Source organism: Pongo abelii, chromosome 19 (genome assembly GCF_028885655.2).
Source record: "Pongo abelii isolate AG06213 chromosome 19, NHGRI_mPonAbe1-v2.0_pri, whole genome shotgun sequence".
In the NCBI taxonomy this organism is placed as follows: Eukaryota; Metazoa; Chordata; class Mammalia; order Primates; family Hominidae; genus Pongo; species Pongo abelii.
Genome location: NC_072004.2, coordinates 77,030,089 through 77,048,845, shown reverse-complemented (window position 1 = coordinate 77,048,845; position 18,757 = coordinate 77,030,089). Strand labels below are relative to the sequence as shown.

The following is an 18,757-nucleotide window of genomic DNA, read 5'->3' as shown; positions in this document are numbered from 1 at the left end:
TAAAATAAAAATGAGGCACAAGGCAGGTATCTCCATTTCACACACTGTGGGAAGTTGGGGTATATAACTCTGAAGTGTTAAGATGACTGTGGAGCTCCTTCCATTAAGTCAAGCTGCCAATAAGGCTGAAAACAACTTAAATATACTAATGGGAGGACATTGAAGGTGAACAGCATTCATTTTTTCAACAGAATAAGACTATAAATGGCAAGCAGAGACAAGGTTCTTTGGGGCCCTTTAAAACTGTGGTCAAATGGCCCACCCATCTGATGCGAGGTCCTCAGGATTCAGAGAAAATGTGTACCAAAAAGCCCCCAGGAAACTATAAATGCTGAGCATGGGACTTGGGTGCCTCTGGAATGTCCTTCTGCCTCAGCTACTGTGAGATAATGTGGTTCCCTGTGTTCATGGAACCCAAATGGCCAAAAGTCAATGATCCAGCACTTACAAGAAAAGAAAGCGATTCAAGAGCCTCTGTACCCACCTAGGCCTCAGCCTCCCCAGGACCTACTCACCTATACTCTTCACAACAGGTAACATTGCCTCTGGCACCCATCATATCCCCTGAATTCGGCATCAGGATTGATCTGCCATCAGCTCTGGCAGGGACAGGCCCTTACAAATGACAGGAAAAGGAAGATGAACAATATTCTGTGACCACAGCCAACACCACACAGAACTTCTCAGAGGCTCTCCAGGGCCAGAACACCAGCCAGAAGGAGGTGATAGCTTCCATCAGTGAGCTGAGTGAGTGGCCATCTCTCACCTTCCAGATATTTGAATGATACCTACCATTCCAGCAGCCAGCACAAGTCATTTAATATGAATGCCAGAAACACAGTCCCTGAGGACAGGTACAGGAGACCAGATGCCAGGAAAAACCCCGGCCGACCCAGGAGTTGGGGAGAGCCCACTGCTCCTCCACCCTTATTTACCACCTGAGGCCCTGCACCCGCCAATCATGCTGCTCAGTCTCTAACTGCGGGTCTGAGTGAGCACCTACATTTGGCTGTTGAGGGGCAGCTGGTGGAGTTGGCAGGCGACTCTGCACTAAGTTTTCAGGTTGAATGGGAGTTGGGTCGAGGGAAGGAATGGACGCAGAGTTGGGGTGAAGGGTTGCGGTGGGCCAGCGGGGGTGAAAGGACATGGAGATGTCATTTTTAACAAGATTGGGTGAGGGTGGTCGGAAAGGAGGCAGCAAGAGTTCGGCACAGTTTAGCAAAGACTTAGGGATGGGGTGTCCTCAGTACGGCAGGAGACGGAAAAGAAGGTATACAGTGGCTAGGAGACTAAGGACGAGAAGACACTGTTAAGACTTGGAATAAGGCTGAGATCGGAGTTATCCAGAAGAAAGCGGTGAGCTCAACAGGGCACCAACTTCCTGGGGCTGGACTACGGCTGCGCAAATCCCACCCAGCCCAAAAAAGTAAGTGTGAGGAGAGAAGGGAGAAACTAAAAACGAAAATCAGAAAAAAACGAAAGAGATGGACGGCAGTGCGTGCGCAGGGGCAGTACCCATGCCGTTGCCCGGCCTGCCAGCTGCAGGAGCAGGAGAACTTGGGAATGAGAAAGAAATCAGGAAATGACAGAAAGAAAAAAAAAAAAAAAAAAAAAAGAACGCAAATAGAGAAATAGAGGGAAAAAATAAGGAAGAGATTGGAAAAAACAGAAATTTAAAAAAAAGGATAAAACTAAAAAATATATAGTATAAAAGGAAGGCAAAACGTTAAGGCATGTCAAAAATTATCTGTAAAAGTCATTAAAAATGCTATAAAAAGAATTTATGCAAAAAATGTTATATAATTTAAAACTAATTTGGCCTCCTAAATGTAAAACTATTAAAAAGTTTATGTGCAAGGTGTATAAGGAAAATAAAATACACTTTTAATAAAAGGATTATAAAGAGGCATAAAAATTTGAATTCTTACCTACATTAAAAGGTTAAAAAAATTTGTTTTAAAAGTTTAAGCAAGTTTTAAAATGTTAATTATAAAAAAAATTCTGTGTATAAACATATTGGCTAAAGTTAAAGGGGTATCATCCAGTTTTTTTATGAACTGAACATAGAAATAAAAGCACAATAGGTTTTTCTTAGCACTAACCTGCTCTTTAACAAAAATTATAAAGGGTTAAAAAGAATCTATAAGAATCTTACCTTATAGTCAAACGTTAAATAAATAATATCTACAAGGTTTTATTAAAATGTAGTTTAACATTAATAGTACACTAATATAAAGGTAAAATTTAACTTATCTGTTATAAAATCATACTGGAAACATTATCAAATATAAAATGGTGTTTGACTTTCTTTAGTCTAAAAACTAATAAAAATAGGTGCTAAAAATTTTCAAAATGAAAATAAATATTGCTAAACCAAAGAGAAATGTTATCCAAGCCCCGTAGAAAAAATAAATAAATCTTGTTCCAATTGCATCAAAAAACCCATTAAGGGCCCTGAAGCACAGGGTTAATACCAACGAGTTTCCACCTCCAGCTGCTCCTAGAGTGGCCGCAGCATGAGCCATCTGGTGGGGGACCTAGCCGCGAACAGACACTTCCTGTACAGGGGAGGGGCCAGGCAGCCGTTAGACAGCACAACCCAACCCAACACCGGGGCCCAACGGCAGGGGCTTGGGCAGGAGCAAGGTCCGAGGGCGGCCAGGTAAGTCACAGGGCCACTCCTCCCTAAGGCCACAACGCGAGGGAGCAATAAAGGCCACAGGGAGGTCAAGACCTTAAGGGGAGCCAGGCCGCCGCGTCCCCTAGGCAGCGCCCAGCAGGGATGGAGTTGGAGGTGTCACCATGGGGCCTCAAGCCCCAGGATGTACAAGGTTCTAAGAAAAAGCCCCAGAGGTTCCCTCAAAAACAACATAAGAAAAAATTTAAAAAAAAAAAAAAATCTTAAGGCACTAAGGACCATAAAGACCAAAAAATACCTATAGTTTGCCTTATTTACATTCTACTGCTAACGTCCCCACATTTAAAACAAAAAATCAGTTTCTCAAAAATTATATACTTCCACTTTCCCTTCCCTCAGAACTAAAAGCCTTTTAGTACAGGTATCACCCCTAACATTTCCAATACACCAGAACCAGCCTGAAAACCACGTCCTTATCGAAAGATTTTAAAAAAAGAAAAACTCTAGCCAGCCTAGGAAGAAACCTACCTTTACGCTGCTAACCACCAAGACTGCCATTCGCACAGCAAAAAAATAAATAAACACATCATACCCAAGTCGAGAAAACGTCATCACCATCAAAGTCATAGGCCATTGCTCCAGGGTCAAGCCCTACCAAATTAAAACTAAAAAAACTTTATCTGTCTTTTCTCTCCTTTAACTACTTCCCATCTTATTAATGTAACTAAATCTAACTCACCTCAAATTATTACTTTTAATGCCTGTTTAGTTATCACTCCTCTCTTACCAAATAACAAAACCAAAGTCTCTATAGTAAAAGTAAAAAACCTAAGGCAAACAATAACAAGACAAGGTATCAAAATATAAATGCCTGGCTAAAATAAATGAAATATTCCGTTCACGCTTTAAACAAAAACAACTGTTACACTTGTGCGCACGGTAAACCAGAGGTCCAGGTTATCCCCTTTCCACTCGGATAGTCCTCTAATCAACAAGACATAGACGACATGGTATCTCCTTTTCAAAATCCCACAGCCTAGGATAGTAAACTGTACCAGACTCTCTCTGCTATTTCCTGAAGTGCAGTAGTACCCTGCGGGTCTGCTCCCAATAGCCATACAGCCTCCATATTCCAAGGCGAAGTTTGCCTCGTGTCTCTCATGACAAGGGGAGAACTTAGCATTCCTTGAAGATTTAACAAAATGCAGTGAGGTCAGGCACTTCCAAGAGCTGACCCATCAGTCCGCCCTTATTCATCCCCAAGCAAATATATAATGGTATTATGGAGGGCCTTTACTGAACACTCTGCCAAATAATTAGAACAATACTTATGCTCTAATTCAATTGGCTATCCCTTTTACCCTAACATTTCATCAATCAAAAAATAAATAAATAAATAGATAAAAGAAGCCACAAAAGAAGCAGCAGCCCCTTATGGATCTTTTAATTCCCATGTGTATTTAAATGCAACTAAAATTCCTTGTGAAATACCAAATAAATTTAAAGCCAAAAATCAAATAGTTGCAAGGTTTAAGTCAATGTTTTAGTAGGTAATAATTAATAAAAGTATAGATTAAATAAACTACATTTATTACAACCAGCAATGACTTGTTAACTATAGCAAAAATGCTATTAAAAAAATAGCTAAACAAAAGCCACTAATCAAATAGCCTAGAAGAATAAGATAGCTTCAAATATAATATTAGCAAAGAAAGGTGGTATTTTCGTTATAATCAAAACTCAGTGTTACACCTTTGTCCCAAACAACACTGCTCCCACTGGGAGCATAACAAAAGCCCTCCAGGAACTTACTACCTTATCAAATAAGTTAGCAAAAAATTCCAGCATTAACAACCCTATTTCAAATTCACTCAAGAGGAAGTTCTGCCAATGGCCGGGAACTTAAACAGAAACTGATCAACACAACTCTTATTAAAATATCCCCAGCCCCTCCTCCACCCTATTCAGAAAAACTATTCCTTCTAAAAGATCAAACAAAGCAGCTAAACTAAAACATATTAAATAAGTTTAAAAAATTATATAAAAGAGGGAAATTATAAAAAGTAAAGATTACTCTTCAGAGTTTCCCTTATTGAAAAATCGTGTTAAAAATAATAATTTCTTTAAAAAACTTTCTTCAAGCCCCCTTGTTTTATGCTAGTAACTGTTTGTTAGGCCCTATCCTATGTAGCTGTTAAACATGCTCACAGGCATGTAGTATGTTCTATGTCCTTATACTTTAACCAAAATATCTGTACTGGACGTGCTCGCAGGCATGTCCTAGCTCACAGCCTATGCCCCTTTTTTATTTCGGAATGTTATTACTTTTCTAAGTCCTTTTGTAAACTACTTCCTCTTTTCCCTTGTCTTTCCATTACTTTTACCTGTTTTAAAAAGTTTTAAACTGTTACCCAATCAAGTTTTAGTTTAAATTTTAAGATCTGGCTCCAGCCAATGGAGACACAATACAATTACAAGGACAAACTATGTAAAGAATAAAAATTGCATCCCTCCTTTATTTAGATATGCTCTCGCCGTTGTTCCATCTATGATGAGCACCCTTTCTGCAGAAAGTAAAAATGGCCTTACTAAGAAAATTAAATTTATATTCAAGTGGTCTTTCTTTCTTTTTTTTTTTGGCAGATGGAGTCTCGCTGTGTCAACCAGACTGAAGTGCAGTGGCACGGTATCGCCTCACTGTAACCTCTGCCTTCTGGGTTCAAGCAATTCTGCCTCAGCCTCCTGAGTAACTGGGACTACAGGCGCACGCCACCACGCTTGGCTAACTTTTGTATTTTTAGTAGAGACGGGGTTTCACCGTGTTGGCCAGGATGGTCTCAAACTCCTGACCTCAGGTGATCCACCCACCTTGGCCTCCGAAAGTGCTGGGATTGTAGGCGTGAGCCACCATGCCTGGCCTTCAAGTGCTGTTTCTTTGCAGTACCAGGGAACAAGCATTCTCTTTTTAAATAAACATTTTACATATAACAGCTGCTTCCCAAAGGGTGCCCCACGATCTTTCCTTTTCTTTCAGTGCCATCGGCCATTATCATGCCCTCATTCTCTGCCAGTGCTCTGGAAGAGCGGGTGGGGCCCATGCCCATAGTGCCCTTTCCGAGTTCTGTCCTCCATGTGGTCAAGTTATCCCCTAAGCCTGTCACACGCAGTCATCCTGGAACTTAGCTTAACTGCTTCCTGGGTTGGGGCCTTTATTTCCAGCCTGGGCAACATGGTGAAAACCCGTCTCTACAACAAATTAAAAAATTAGCCAGGGGTGGTTGCACACACCTGTAATTCCAGCTACTCGGGAGGCTGAGGCAGGAGAATCACTTGAACCTGGGAGGCAGAGGTTGCAGTGAGCCGTGATCATGCCACTGCAATCCAGTCTGGGTGACAGAGTGAGACCCGCTCTCAAAAAAAAAAAAAAAAAGTTGTATCTTTAATATCTATTAATTGAGAAACAACAACAACAAAAGGCCCAAAAATTACCATGAGGACACACGTGCTTTTAAACGAATTTGTGTGTTATTTACCACAGTAACATCTATGAACTTGTGAAAAACTGTTACTGGTTTAGGCTTAAGGGTTTGCCCAGTCTATCTTCAATCTTAAATGGATGGGCGCAGTGGCTCACACTTTGGGAGGCCAAGGCAGGCAGATTGCTTAGTCCAGGAGTTGGAGACCAGCCTGGGCAACATGGTGAAACCCCCATCTCCTCAAAAAATTCAAAAATTAGCCGTGCACGGTCACGCGCGCTTACAGTCCCAGCTGTTGGAGGGCGTTTGGAGGGTGGGTGGCGCTGAGGCGGAAGGATCACTTGAGGCCAGGAGGTCAAGGCTGCAGTGAGCCGAGGCTGAGCCACTGCACTCCAGCCTGGGTGGCACAGCAAAATTCTGTCAAAAACCAAAACCAGCCAAACTAACAAAAACCAGAGCTGGGTGCAGTGGCTCACATCTGTAATCTCAACAACTCGGAAGGCTCAGGCAGGAGGATAGCTTGAGGCCAGGAGTTCAAGACCAGCCTGGGCAACATATTGAGACCCTTGTCTCTGAAAAAATTAAATATTAATAAATAAAAATGAACGCCAGTAGCTTCAGTCTTTGATTCTCCATCTCTCATTTCATCCCCTTGTCTTCTGGTAATAGAATTTCCTTCTTGTTTTTGTTTTGGGATGAGCCACCTTCGCTCCCTGGGATTCTGCTGGGATTGAGTTACCGCCTTCCGGGCTCAAGCGATCCTCCCACCTCAGCCTCCCAAGTCTCTAAGACCACAGGCGCATGCCACTATGCCTGGCTAATGTTTTGTATTTTCTGTAGAGCCGGCGTTTTGCCCTGTTGCCCAGGAGTTTTTCCTTTAATGTTCTCCTGCTACTTACTAATTTGCTTTGTCACCCTCTGAGCTCATAAGAGCAGAGAGATAGCAACAGGACCTAAGTTATCTCTAAGCTGTGAAAAAATATTAAATATGAAATCATGGTAGCTATTAGCTTAATTTGTTTTAGGCAAATTGCAAAGTAATTTTTTGGGAACCACTGTCCCACTGCAGTGATTCCATATGGGGATTCCTAATTCCCAGTTTGTTTTTAAAATAATTTGTGAACACCTAATACAAACACATGATATGAAATTCAAGAGGTACAAAAGGGCATACAGCCCTGCACCCTCCCAGTTTTCCTCCCCGAAGGCAACCACCATTACCAGTTTCTCGTGTGTGCTTCCAGAAGTATTCTGTGCCAGTCTTGTCCAACAGAACTTCAGTGATGAAAACAGTCACCCATGCTGCCCAGTTTGGTAGCCATTAGCCACATGGGACAGTTGAGCACTTCATATGTGGCTAGTGTGTCTTAGGAGCTGACTTTTAAGAACATTTTTTTTTTTTAAGACACAGGGTCTTGCTCTGTTTACCAGGCTGGAGTGCAGTGGTGTGAACATGGCCTCAAACTCCTATTTATTTATTTTTTGAGACAGGGCCTCACTCTGTTGTCCAGGCTGGAGTGCGGTGGTGCAGTCATAGCTCACTACAACCTTGACCTCCTGGGCTCAAGAAATCCTCCCACCTCAGCCTCCTAAGTTGCTGGGACTACGGATGCATGCCACCATGTTTGGCTGATTTTTACATTTTTAAATTTTTTGGCCAAGCGCAGTGGCTCACACCTGTAATCTCAGCACTTTGGGAGGCTGAGGTGGGCAGATCACCTGAGGTCAGGAGTTCAAGACCAGCCTGGCCAACGTGGCGAAACCCTGTCTCTACCAGAAATACAAAAATTAGCTGGGTATGGTGGTGTGCGCCTGTGGTCCCAGCTACTCAGGAGGCTGAGGCATGAGAATTGCTTGAGCCTAGGAGGCAGAGGTTGTAATAAGCTGAGACTGCGCCACTGCACTCCAGCCTGGGTGACAGTGAGACCCGTGTCAAAAAAAAAAAAAAAATTAAAAATAAATAAATTTTTTGTAGAAAACAGGTTTCACTATGTTGCACAGGCTGGTCTTGAACTATTGGCCTCAAGCTATCTTCCCACCTTTGCCTCCCAAAGTGCTGGGATTACAGGCATGAGCCACCAGGCCCAACCTAAATTTATATGTAAATAGCCATATGTGGCTAGTGGCTACTGTATCAGACCTCACAGTTCTGTACAGATAATGCACAGAGCACAGTAGCATACTACACACGCCCTACTAAATTTTGCTTTGTTCCCTTAACAGCACCTATGTATCATGGAGATAGATTTTCCCAGTCTACCTCATTTTTAAAAACTGCTGCATAATATCCTCTTATAATCCACAAAGGCAATCCCAGACCCAGCCTGGAGAGCCATGGGTCATCACTTTTTACAACAAGCTCTAAAATCTTCCACATATACCATAATCAAGGCACTTCAGAACAACCCTAGGTTCCTGATTCCTCCACTGAAGTCCCCAGGGCACCTCTGCTCCCTCCCTGCCCTCTCTGCAGTACCACAGAGTGAACATAAAAGGGTTTAATATAGGCTTTGCCGGGCACAGGGACTCCCACCTATAATCCCAGTACTTTAAGAGACCAAGGCGGGAGGATCACTTAAGGCCAGGAGTTCAAAACCAGCCTGGGCAACAAAGTAAGCCTGTCTCTACAAAACAAAAAAATGAATTAAGAGGTCCCTTTTTCTGTGAGATTGATGTAGGGGAGCGGGCCTGTGAGTTAGAAGGGAAGCATTGAGGATCAGCCATTTAAAGCAGCATCTAAGGATGTTCAAGGCTAGAGACCCACAGATGTATTTTCAGAAACTGAATTTCCTGGTGGGGTTCAGTGGCTCACGCCTGTAATCCCAGCACTTTGGGAGGCCAAGGTGAGCGCGGATCACTTGAGGTCAGGAGTTCAAGAGCAGCCTGGCCAACATGGTGAAACTCTGTTTTACAAAAAAACTATAAAAATTAGCCGGGCGTGGCGGTGGGTGCCAGTAATCTCAGCTATTCCGGAGGCATCGGTTGCAGTGAGCCAAGATCACACTACTGCACTGTAGCCTGGGTGACAGAGTGAGACTGTCTCAAAAAAAAAAAAAAAAAAAAAAAAAAACCAAGCCGGGCGCAGTGGCTAACACCTGTAATCCCGTAATCCCAGCCCTTTGGGAGGCCGGGGCAGGTGGATCACCTGAGGTCAGGAGTTCGAGACCAGCCTGGCCAACATGGTGAAACCCTGTCTCTACTAAAAATACAAAAATTAGCTGGGTGTGGTGGTGTATGCCTATAATCCCAGCTACTAGGGAAACTGAGGCAGGAGAATTGCTTGAACCCAGGAGTCAGAGGATGTGGTGAGCTGAGATTGTGCCATTGCATTCCAGACTGGGCAACAAGAGCGAAACTCCATCTCAAAAGAAAAAGAAAAAAAAACCCAAACGAACAAAACCCCTGAATTTCCCTGTGGACACCTTTTCTCTGGCAGCCTTTTTCAATGAGGGCTATGTTTTCTCCAATACTATATGGCCTGCAGACCGCTCAGCTTTCATTCCAGTGAAAACATTCCAGAAAAAACTCTGAATCAATCCCAGGTGTTTCTCCAAGCAGCTCAGGATGATTGTGTGTCACCTGCTGCCCAGCTAGAGTGACACTTCTCCAGGCCTCTGACTTAGCTAGGTCTCCACCATGTGACTCCACCATAGACTCCACGCCTTCTTCTTTTGCAAAGCCTCAAACACCCAAACGCCTACCAAAAGTGGGTAGGGTGCCAGGACACCTCCAAGTATAAGTGGGGCTCTCCAGCACGCCTGGACGTGGAGGTGTGATGCAGAGTGGTGGCTGCTCGTGACAGTCATTTCACCCCTTTCTGTGCAGGTGCCAGAAGCCCAGGAAGCACACATCAAGGCTCACTTGCCAGTGGGGTGCTGCCAATAAAATGTAGTCACATGGGATTTGGAATGTGGAAAGGAGGTAGAAGTCATCCTTTCCTCCTCTGTAGCAGCAGGTGTGCAGGCTCTGGTGGTCAGCTGGACTCCATACTCCCCCACCAGTCACCAGCCTGGGGACCGGGGGGCTGCAAGGACCTCAGCAGCGGTTTCCCAAGTTTCCTGACTTCTTCCATCCTCTGGAAATCAGCTGTGTAGCCTGTGTAGCCTGAAAGCCAGTGGTGCAACCCCCTCCCCCCAACCTTCACCACCTCTAGCCCCTCCAGTGATAAGCGCTAATTGCCTATATACAACCCCTTTTTGTTTGAAATATCTAGAGTAATTTCTGTTTTCCTATCTGGGATAGTGTAACATAAGAAGAAATATATATTTGGTCTCTGCCCACAGTTCCTAACACAAAGCTCCTAAAACCCTTGGAAATTCCTGAATGATGGAGGTGCTAGGAGCATTGTCCTCTTTTTTAAAAAAATTTATCATTTTTCTTTTCTCGAGTGGTTTTTTTCTTTTAGAAAACAAACTTTTATTTTAGGTTAGGGGATACGTGTGCACGTTCGTAATATAGGTACACTTGTGTCACGGCGGTTTGTTGTACAGATTATTTCATCACCTAGGTACTAAGCCTAGTACCCAATAGTTTTTTCTGCTCCTCTCCCTCCTCCCACCCTCCACCCTCAGACCCAGTGTCTACTGTTTATGAGTTCTCATCATTTAGTTCCCACTTATAAGTAAAACATACAGTATTTGGTTTTCTGTTCCTGTCTTAGTTTGCTGAGGATAATGGCCTCTAGCTCCATCTGTGTTCCTGCAAAAGACATGATCTCGCTGTTTTTTATGGTTGCACATCTTTTGTTCTAACGTTTGGTCTTTGACCCTGGTTCCTGACACAGAGCTCCTAAATCCCTTGGAATTTTCTGGGTGATAGGAGCGTCCTTTGTTCTCATGAGGTGACTCATGGTGGGCTCCTTATTTGGGGACTGGTCATCAAAAAGACCTGTCTATGGGTGGAAGCTTTGTACTTTCAGCCCCATTCCCCATCCTCTAGGGTCGGAAATGGAGCTGGAGCTCAATCATGCCTACGTGATAAAGCCTCCAGAAAACTCCTTGAAAGACAGGACTTGGAGAGCTTCCGGGTTGGCGAACACATCCATGTTCCGGGAGAGTGGTGCACCCCAACTCCACAAGGACCCTTCCAGACCTCACCCTGTGTATCTCTTCATCTGGCAGTTCATTTGTGTCCTTTAATATATCCTTTGTAATAAATCAGCAATAGTAAGAAAACTGTTTTCCTGGGTTCCATGAGCTGTTCTAGCAAATGTTCAAACTTGAGGAGGGAGTTGTGGGGACCTCCAATTTATAGCCAGTTGGTCAGATGCATAGGTGATGCCTGGCCTTGCACCTGGGGTCTGACGTGGGGGTGGTCCTATGTGACTGAGCCCTTAACCTGTGGAGTCTGGTGCTCACTCTGCTTAGGGCTTCTCTGCCTTTGTAGTGTCCTGTCTAGAAGAAGGCCTTTCCTTCCTCTTGTCAGCTCAGAGAACTTTTCTTCCACTTCCCTTCTTCTAAGACATCCCTTACATCTACTCCTTTCCAGTCGACCAAGAGCAGAACCACGGCTGGCTCCACTGCCACCATACCGTTCCACACTGTCTCCTCAGGATGTATTCAGATGTCCAGCCCTCCCCCCAGTCTAGGAGCCCTTTGAGGAAAGGGATGCTGGCCTAGTCAACTCTTTCCCAGCACCAGGCACAGCATCTGGCACGTTCCATCTTTTTCATGGACTCTCCCCAGGCGGCCTGACCTTCCCTCCTCTGAACCGGTGCATTTCTTGTCTGCATCATGTTTGCCCTAATCAGATATGGCCTTATTTCCATCTTTTAAAGAAATGCTTTATTTCTCTGGCAGGCTTCATTGGAATCACAATTTTCATTCATTTAGTAACTGTTGGCCTTGTATCCACCTCTCTCTGGCACTCAGGTCTTACTTAAGAGCTGGCCGTCTGAACTGTGATTTGCGATCAGTGAGATGGAGACAGAGGCAGCCCTAGGCAGTCATGTTTTGTTCCACCTGACCCTGGGTGCCCCTCCCCCCCCCCCCCAGGCTACAGGCAGGCATGGGCACCAGCCTGGGAGAGACAGCTCATCCATAGTCTGGCCCAGCAGAAACTCTGGGCTTAGACAAAACTGCTCAATTGAGGACAAACTAGGCAAAGTAGAATCTTACTTTGGGAGTTTTTAGAAATATGGTGGGGTAGCATTTGGGAATAATAAGAATTGTAGCTGGGCATGGTGGTATACGCCTGTAGACCCCCAGCTACTCCGGAGGCTGAGGTAGGAGGATCTTTGGAGCCCAAGAGCTTGAGGCAGAAGTGAGCTATGAATGCACTACTGCACTCCAGCCTGGGTGACAGATCAAGACCCTGTCTGAAAAAAAAAGTACACATTTGAGATACATAAAATTTTTTTGTTATATAAAAAAATTATAAGCATCAAAATGTGAAATTATGTAACTGTGCCAAAATAGGAACCTGGAGGTGCTTGGACTTTGGGAGCCCAGCAGTGCAAGGATCTCTAGTGTTGGCTTCTTTTTTTTTTTTTTGAGATGGAATCTGCCCAGGCTGGTGTGCAGTGGTCCATTATGAGCTCACTGCAAGCTCCGCCTCCCGGGTTCAAGCAATTCTCCCTCCCTCAGCTTCCTGAGTAACTGGGATTACAGGCATGCATCACCACCCCCAGCTAATTTTTGTATTTTTTAGTAGAGACAGGGTTTTGCCATGTTGGCCGGGGTGGTCTTGAACTCCTGACCTCAGGTGGTCCACCTACCTCAGCCTCCCAAAGTGCTGGGATTACAAGCATGAGTCACTGCACCCGGCCTTGTCATGGCTTCTTGTCAGCAACCTGCTCATGTCCAACACTCACCCTTATTAGAGCTGGTGTGGGGAGCTTCTGTCCTGGTGACTTAACAGTGTAATTAAAGTGCTTAGCACTGTACCTGGACCACAGCTGGTGCCAATAAACAGCAGCTGCCATCATCCTCACCATCCACATATTTTTGTTATATTAACTCTTTGATGGCAACCATGGCTTATCCGCCCTGTCTCCCTATGCCCTACAGCAGGGCAGTGGAATGGTTAAGAGGCTTTGAAGTCTAACAGTGCTGGCTTAAAACCCTAATTTGTTGTTTTGGATGTGTGGCTTTGGACACTTGGGGCAGGTCACCTATGTTCTTCGAGCCCTGTATCCTTATCTGTCAGATGATGATTTTTTTTTTTTTTTTTTGAGACGGAGTCCCACTCTCTTGCCCAGGCTGGAGTGCAGTGGCGCGATCTCGGCTCACTGCAAGCTCCACCTCCCGGGTTTACGCCATTCTCCTGCCTCAGCTACCCGAGTAGCTGGGACTACAGGCTCCTGCCACCACACCTGGCTAATTTTTTAGTAGAGACAGGGTTTCACCGTGTTAGCCAGGATGGTCTCGATCTCCTGACCTCGTGATCCGCCCACCTTGGCCTCCAAAATTGTCAGATGATGTTAACAACTATGCTTCCATGAATTGCTAGGCTAAATGATATGACTGTAAAATGCCTAACCCAGGGTTTAGCATCAGGTAAGCAAATTGTAAATGGTAGCGCTGCTCTGCCTATGACTATTTAGTCTTAGGCTTTAAACTCAAATATTTGTTGGCCCACTGAAGTCACCACGCAGAGAAAGATGCTTTTCATTCTCCGTAAAGAACTTTGGGAGATAACTGGGACAGGCAGCAAGAGAACAGATGTCTTATGTCCAGCATCAGCAAACTCATCAGAACTGATGGGCAGCTCACTTTGCTTAGAACCCGCACCAGCACACACACGGGGCTGCTTCCCAGTCACACTGCTCCTGGGAAGGTAGGGGGGCTGCTGTTCTGCAATTAGCATGGTTCTTTACCTCCTATTACCGAACTGCCAGAGTTCATTTGTGTTCAGTTAGGTAGATTACCAATTCTTGTTCATTCCGATTTTCTTTTGCTCACTAATGTGTTTAATGTTCACTAACCTACCAAATGTGATTTATTAGTGACTTTTTCTTTGAAGATGGAGTGGAGGAATCCTTGCGCCTTCTGCAACATTCTACTGCTGTTATGGAACAGTGCAGTTATGGATGTGCATCAGCCGGGGATGGGGAGAGGCTAGACCAGTACATGTGAATGGAGAGGTAGCCCCACCAGTATGTTTTCTGAAATACAGTCCCGCAGAGGGCAGTCTTGGGAAATTACTGTTCTCATATGCTCTTCTTGACCCTACCCCTCCAGCACCTCCCTGCTATGCAAGGGTTGGGATTTTTAAAAAGAAAAAAAAAATTTTAAAAAAGCAATGTGAATCTTTTGCCATCTTGTAAGGGTAAAAAGCCCCCTACCAAGTCTGGATGAACATTCATGCACGTGCTCGAGGGCTTGGGAAAAAGACAGGGCTTGGCCCCACAGTACAGGTAGGCCCAGTGATTCTATGATAGGGGCCAGGAGATGGGAGGTCCCCTATGAGCAGGAGTTCAAGTATGTGGTATTATATGACTGGCGCTTGATGAACCAAGGGAGAGGGCACCAAAAACAATGGTATTTAATTGTAAAATCTCCACCCCCTGAGGATATGTTTTCAGGTCTGGGTGACTAATTAGACTGGGAAACAAAGGAGGGAATGATGGCCCTGTGCTTCCTCTGCCCGCTGCCTCTGGATGCATGGGCCGCTGGCTTCAGTCCTGCTTTTCTTTCTGATGGCCTTTGTTGTTTATGCTACATATTTTTGCAGGAGGCCTGAGGTGGGCTGGGGTCACTCTGTGTTCTCCTGTGGCAGGGCTTCACTCTCCTCCCCCGTCTCTGTTGGGGCTTCGCTGTCCCTGGGATAAGAATAACAATGCCAAGGTTTTGATTCTTGAAAGGAGCAATTAAGCTTCTCACCCCCTTCTCATTTTAGATGGGAACTGTGAGGGCCCCGTCATTTACCCAGGGTCCCTGTTGAGGATCTCGTCCTCATTAGATGACTTCTTGTGCAGCTTCCATGCGTGATTATTTACTCTTGCAGCACTGAAAGGTTTGTACATATCTTTAAGCCAGAGCGGCTGTCTGAATGAGAAAAATCCATCCTAGAAGATAGAAAGGGAAATATTAATTTTGCATGTCCTCTGCTTTCCCTGGCCACAGCAATGAATCCTCCAATGTACCTGACTCTCCCTTCGCGAAGAGCGTCTCCTCCGTGGCAGAAATCTGAAAATGCCCCTGGGGAGACACATGCACAAGACAGTGAGTGGTGAAGCCATTTCCCACGTATCTCACAATGTACTTCTCTGGTCTTATTAGGACTAAATGAGTATCTCAGTCCATAATCACAGTGAGAAGAACCACCACAGACCACATACCTGGGGTCTTGAAAATAATTCCATGCATGTGGGACTTTCAGAAGCTCTCCATGTCTGTCCAGAAGGGTCCCACAATATACTGGGAGGCTTTGTATGTGGCTCAGCATGGAGCAGGGGCAGGATGTTCAGTCCCACTCACCCCCTTGGCCAAGTGCCCTTGTGCAGTGAACAAACTGCACAACCATGCTGGGCAGAAGCATTTTATATCAGTCCCCTTGGGACTTAGTCTCACAGGCATCATTTGATGGGGGGTGGGAGATGAAGTGGTTCTTCCTTTTCTAGATACTTTATTCTATAATTTGGATCACCTCAAGCAAATGCCTGAGTGCAACTAGCCAAGTTCTTTATCTCACAGTCTTCATACAGCTGGCTGTCGCTGATGAGTGAGTGAGCTGTGAAATCAGCTTAAAGCACAACATGTTCTTTTTGAATTTGAATAAAATAGGAAAAGGCAGAGTGCATTGTGTGACCATGGGGCAAGACACTCTCCCTTTCTCTTTCTCAGTTTTCCTGTCATAAAAGGACAAACTACTGCCTAAGTTCTCCGTAGTTAAAATTCTTTTTTTAAATTTTTTTTTATTTGAGACAGTTTTGCTCTTGTTCCCCAGGCTGGAGTGCAATGGTGCTATCTTGGCTCCCTGCAACCTGTGCCTCCTGGGTTCAAACAATTCTCCTGCCTCAGCCTCCCAAGTAGCTGGGATTACAGGCCTGTGCCACCACACCCAGCTAATTTAGTATTTTTAGTGGAGATGGGGTTTCACCATGTTGGTCAGGCTGGTCACGAGCTCCTAACCTCAAGTGATCCCAAAGTGCTGTGATTACAGGTGTGAGCCATCCTGCCTGGCCTTTCTGGTTAAAATTCTGTGAGGTTTGCATAAAAGGAATAGAGTGAGGGCCCAAAAACCAGTAAGATGAGAAAATAGTGTTTCCTCAGTTCTAGGATCCAGGGGAAAAAAAAAAAAAGAAATAAAGAAAAAAGAGAAAGTACTGTTTCCTGCCACTTAAGAGGAAGGACTTACATATCCTACCTTCCATCAGCCTTGAAGGAGACAAGTGCCCTCTCTCTCACACCCGGTGGCCTTTCCTTCCCCTTTCCCAGAGCCTCCAAGAAGGCCCCTGGCCTGGCCTGATGCCCATCATCAGCAGCAACAGGCACCAAAACCTTTCTCCTTCCTATCCCTCCCCATCTCCCGAAAGGGCTGGGGACAGCAGGTGTGTCCTTGTTAGTTCCATCCAGCTCAGCTTTGGCTGGGGAGCTAATTTCACTGAAGCCAGGCTAAGCATTAGGGTAAGTAAGTATTTGTCCTGTCTTGGGCAGTTTCCTCACTGAAAAATGAGGGCAGAGTTCTAATCCCTCCTCTAATTCTAAAATTCTAATTAAAACGTCGCGAGACTAGTGGTGGTGCATGCCTGTAATCACAGCTACTCGGGAGGCTGAGGCAGGAGAATCGCTTGAACCTGGGAAGTGGAGGTTGCCATGAGCCGAGATCGCGTCATTGCACTCCAGCCTGGCAACAAGAGGGAAACTCCGTCTCAAAAGAAAAGAAAAGAAAAAATCACCAGACTAATATTTACCTTGAGAATCCTTCTTCATCTTCTTGTAATGACCTTCGATGACAACAAATCTGTTTTAGAAGAAAACGCAATTAAGATTATCTATGACAACAACCACCATCTCCAAATCTGTATTGATTCCTTTTATTCATTATAAGTCTCATCTACCTGATGAGGTAACTTTTTTGAAGACAGGAATTTTATGCTGTGTGACACTGCTTTGATTCTTCCATAGTTCAGTCATCCTTGCTATCTTGCGGGGGATTGGTTCTAGGATACCGCCCCCACACCATACCAGAATCTGTGGATGCTCAATCCCTTACATACAATGCTGTAGTATTTGCTTATAACCAACACACATCCCCCCTATACTTTATTTACTTAGTGACAGGATTGCCCTCTGTTGCTCAGGCTGGAGTGCAGTGTCATCCTCTGTTACTCAGGCTGGAGTGCGGTGTCACGATCACAGCTCACTATAGCCTCAACCTCCTGGGCTCCAGTGATCCGCCCACCTCAGCCTCTTGAGTAGCTGGGACTACAGGTGCATACCACCACACCTGGCTATTTTTTTTTAAATTTTTAATAAAGACAAGGTCTCACTATGCTGCCCAGGTTGGCCTCCCAATGTGTTGGGATTACAAGTGTGAGCCACCATGCCTGGCCCCATGTAATTGAAGTCATCACTAATAAAATGTATACATATTGTACAGTGATGACAGTTGTTATATTGTACTTTCTATTTGTATTTTTATTGTTTTTTTTTTTCTTCTTCAAATATTCAGCCTGATCTAGTTGAATCTGAAGATGTGGACCTGCTGATGAAGAGGGCTGACTGTATCTAACTTAGGGTCTTGTATTAAGTGCAGCTGGCACTTAATACATTTTATTGGCTGTTTTAGATAACATTCAACAGATAATTCCTAATAAAAACTCTTAAAAGTAGGAGAAAAAGGAAACCTGAGTCCTTCCTCTGAAGTGGCAGGAAAACCAGCCTGGACAACATAGCAAGGCCTTGTCTCTACAAACACATTTTTTAAATTAGCTGCCTGCCTGTAGTCCCAGCCACTCAGGAAGCTGAGGCAGGAGGATCCCTTAAGCCCAGGAGTTTGAGGTTACAGTGAGCTAGATCACACCATTGCTCTCCAGCCTGGGTGACAACAAGGCCCTGAGAAGGAAAAAAAAAAAGGAAAGGAAAGGAAAAAGGAAAGGGGAAAGGAAGGAAAGAGTAGAAGTATTGGAAAGGAAGAGACAAAACTATCATTATTTGCATATTAAATGATAAATGTTAGCCAAAGAAGCCTAAGAGAATCAACTAAGATTTTATTGGAAGTAATGAGAATTCAATACAGTGGCTATCTACAAAATCAAGAAATCAGCACACAAACCTCAAATACTTTTCCCATGTACCACCAATAACTAATGAGAAAATGGAAGAAAGATCCCATTTACAATGGCAATACAAATGTATGAAGTATTTAGGAACAAAAATACGAAGATCTTTTATCTAACAAAAGATGTGTAAGATCTATATATGGAAACAATAAAGCTCTTCTGAAAGACATTAACAAGAAATGAATACACGACATGAGATAGCACGTTCCTAGAATGTCGTACAGATGTCAGTTCTCAAATTAATCTACACATTTAACGTAATCCTATTCAAGTCCCAAGATAGTTTTTGGTGGTGGCTGTTTTTAAGACAGGGCCTCGCTCTGTTGCCAGGCTAGAGTGGAGTGGTACAACCACAGCTCACTGCATCCTCGACCTTCCAGGCTCAAGCAATTCTCCCACTTCAGCCTCTGAAGTCTC

General features: G+C 44.5%; 1 protein-coding gene and 1 long non-coding RNA gene across 11 annotated transcripts in view; one reads left to right on the top strand and one right to left on the bottom strand.

The window, feature by feature from the left end:
• Positions 1 to 18,757, top strand: part of LOC112129587 (uncharacterized) — a 121,982-nt gene that overhangs the window by 30,310 nt on the left and 72,915 nt on the right. For 5 of the 10 annotated variants that reach the window (XR_002911944.3, XR_008515642.2, XR_008515640.2 and 2 more), the window contains exon 2: positions 534 to 2,662. The exons of 1 other annotated variant lie outside the window; for it this stretch is intronic. This is a non-coding gene — a long non-coding RNA (uncharacterized LOC112129587). Of the gene's footprint in view, positions 1 to 533; positions 2,663 to 5,281; positions 5,325 to 14,059; positions 14,198 to 14,952; positions 15,279 to 18,757 lie in introns of all 10 variants that reach the window. 4 more of the 10 variants (XR_010138337.1, XR_010138333.1, XR_010138336.1 and 1 more) reach the window with 4 other exon arrangements.
• The window catches only part of LOC100447225 (leucine-rich repeat-containing protein 37A2), a 42,741-nt gene continuing 38,559 nt past the window's right edge, over positions 14,576 to 18,757 (bottom strand). The window contains 4 exon segments of the mRNA XM_054537173.2: positions 14,576 to 14,875; positions 14,982 to 15,121; positions 15,200 to 15,254; positions 16,970 to 17,019. Of these exon segments, the coding sequence (XP_054393148.2) occupies positions 14,809 to 14,875; positions 14,982 to 15,121; positions 15,200 to 15,254; positions 16,970 to 17,019 (312 nt within the window). The 3' untranslated portion in view covers positions 14,576 to 14,808.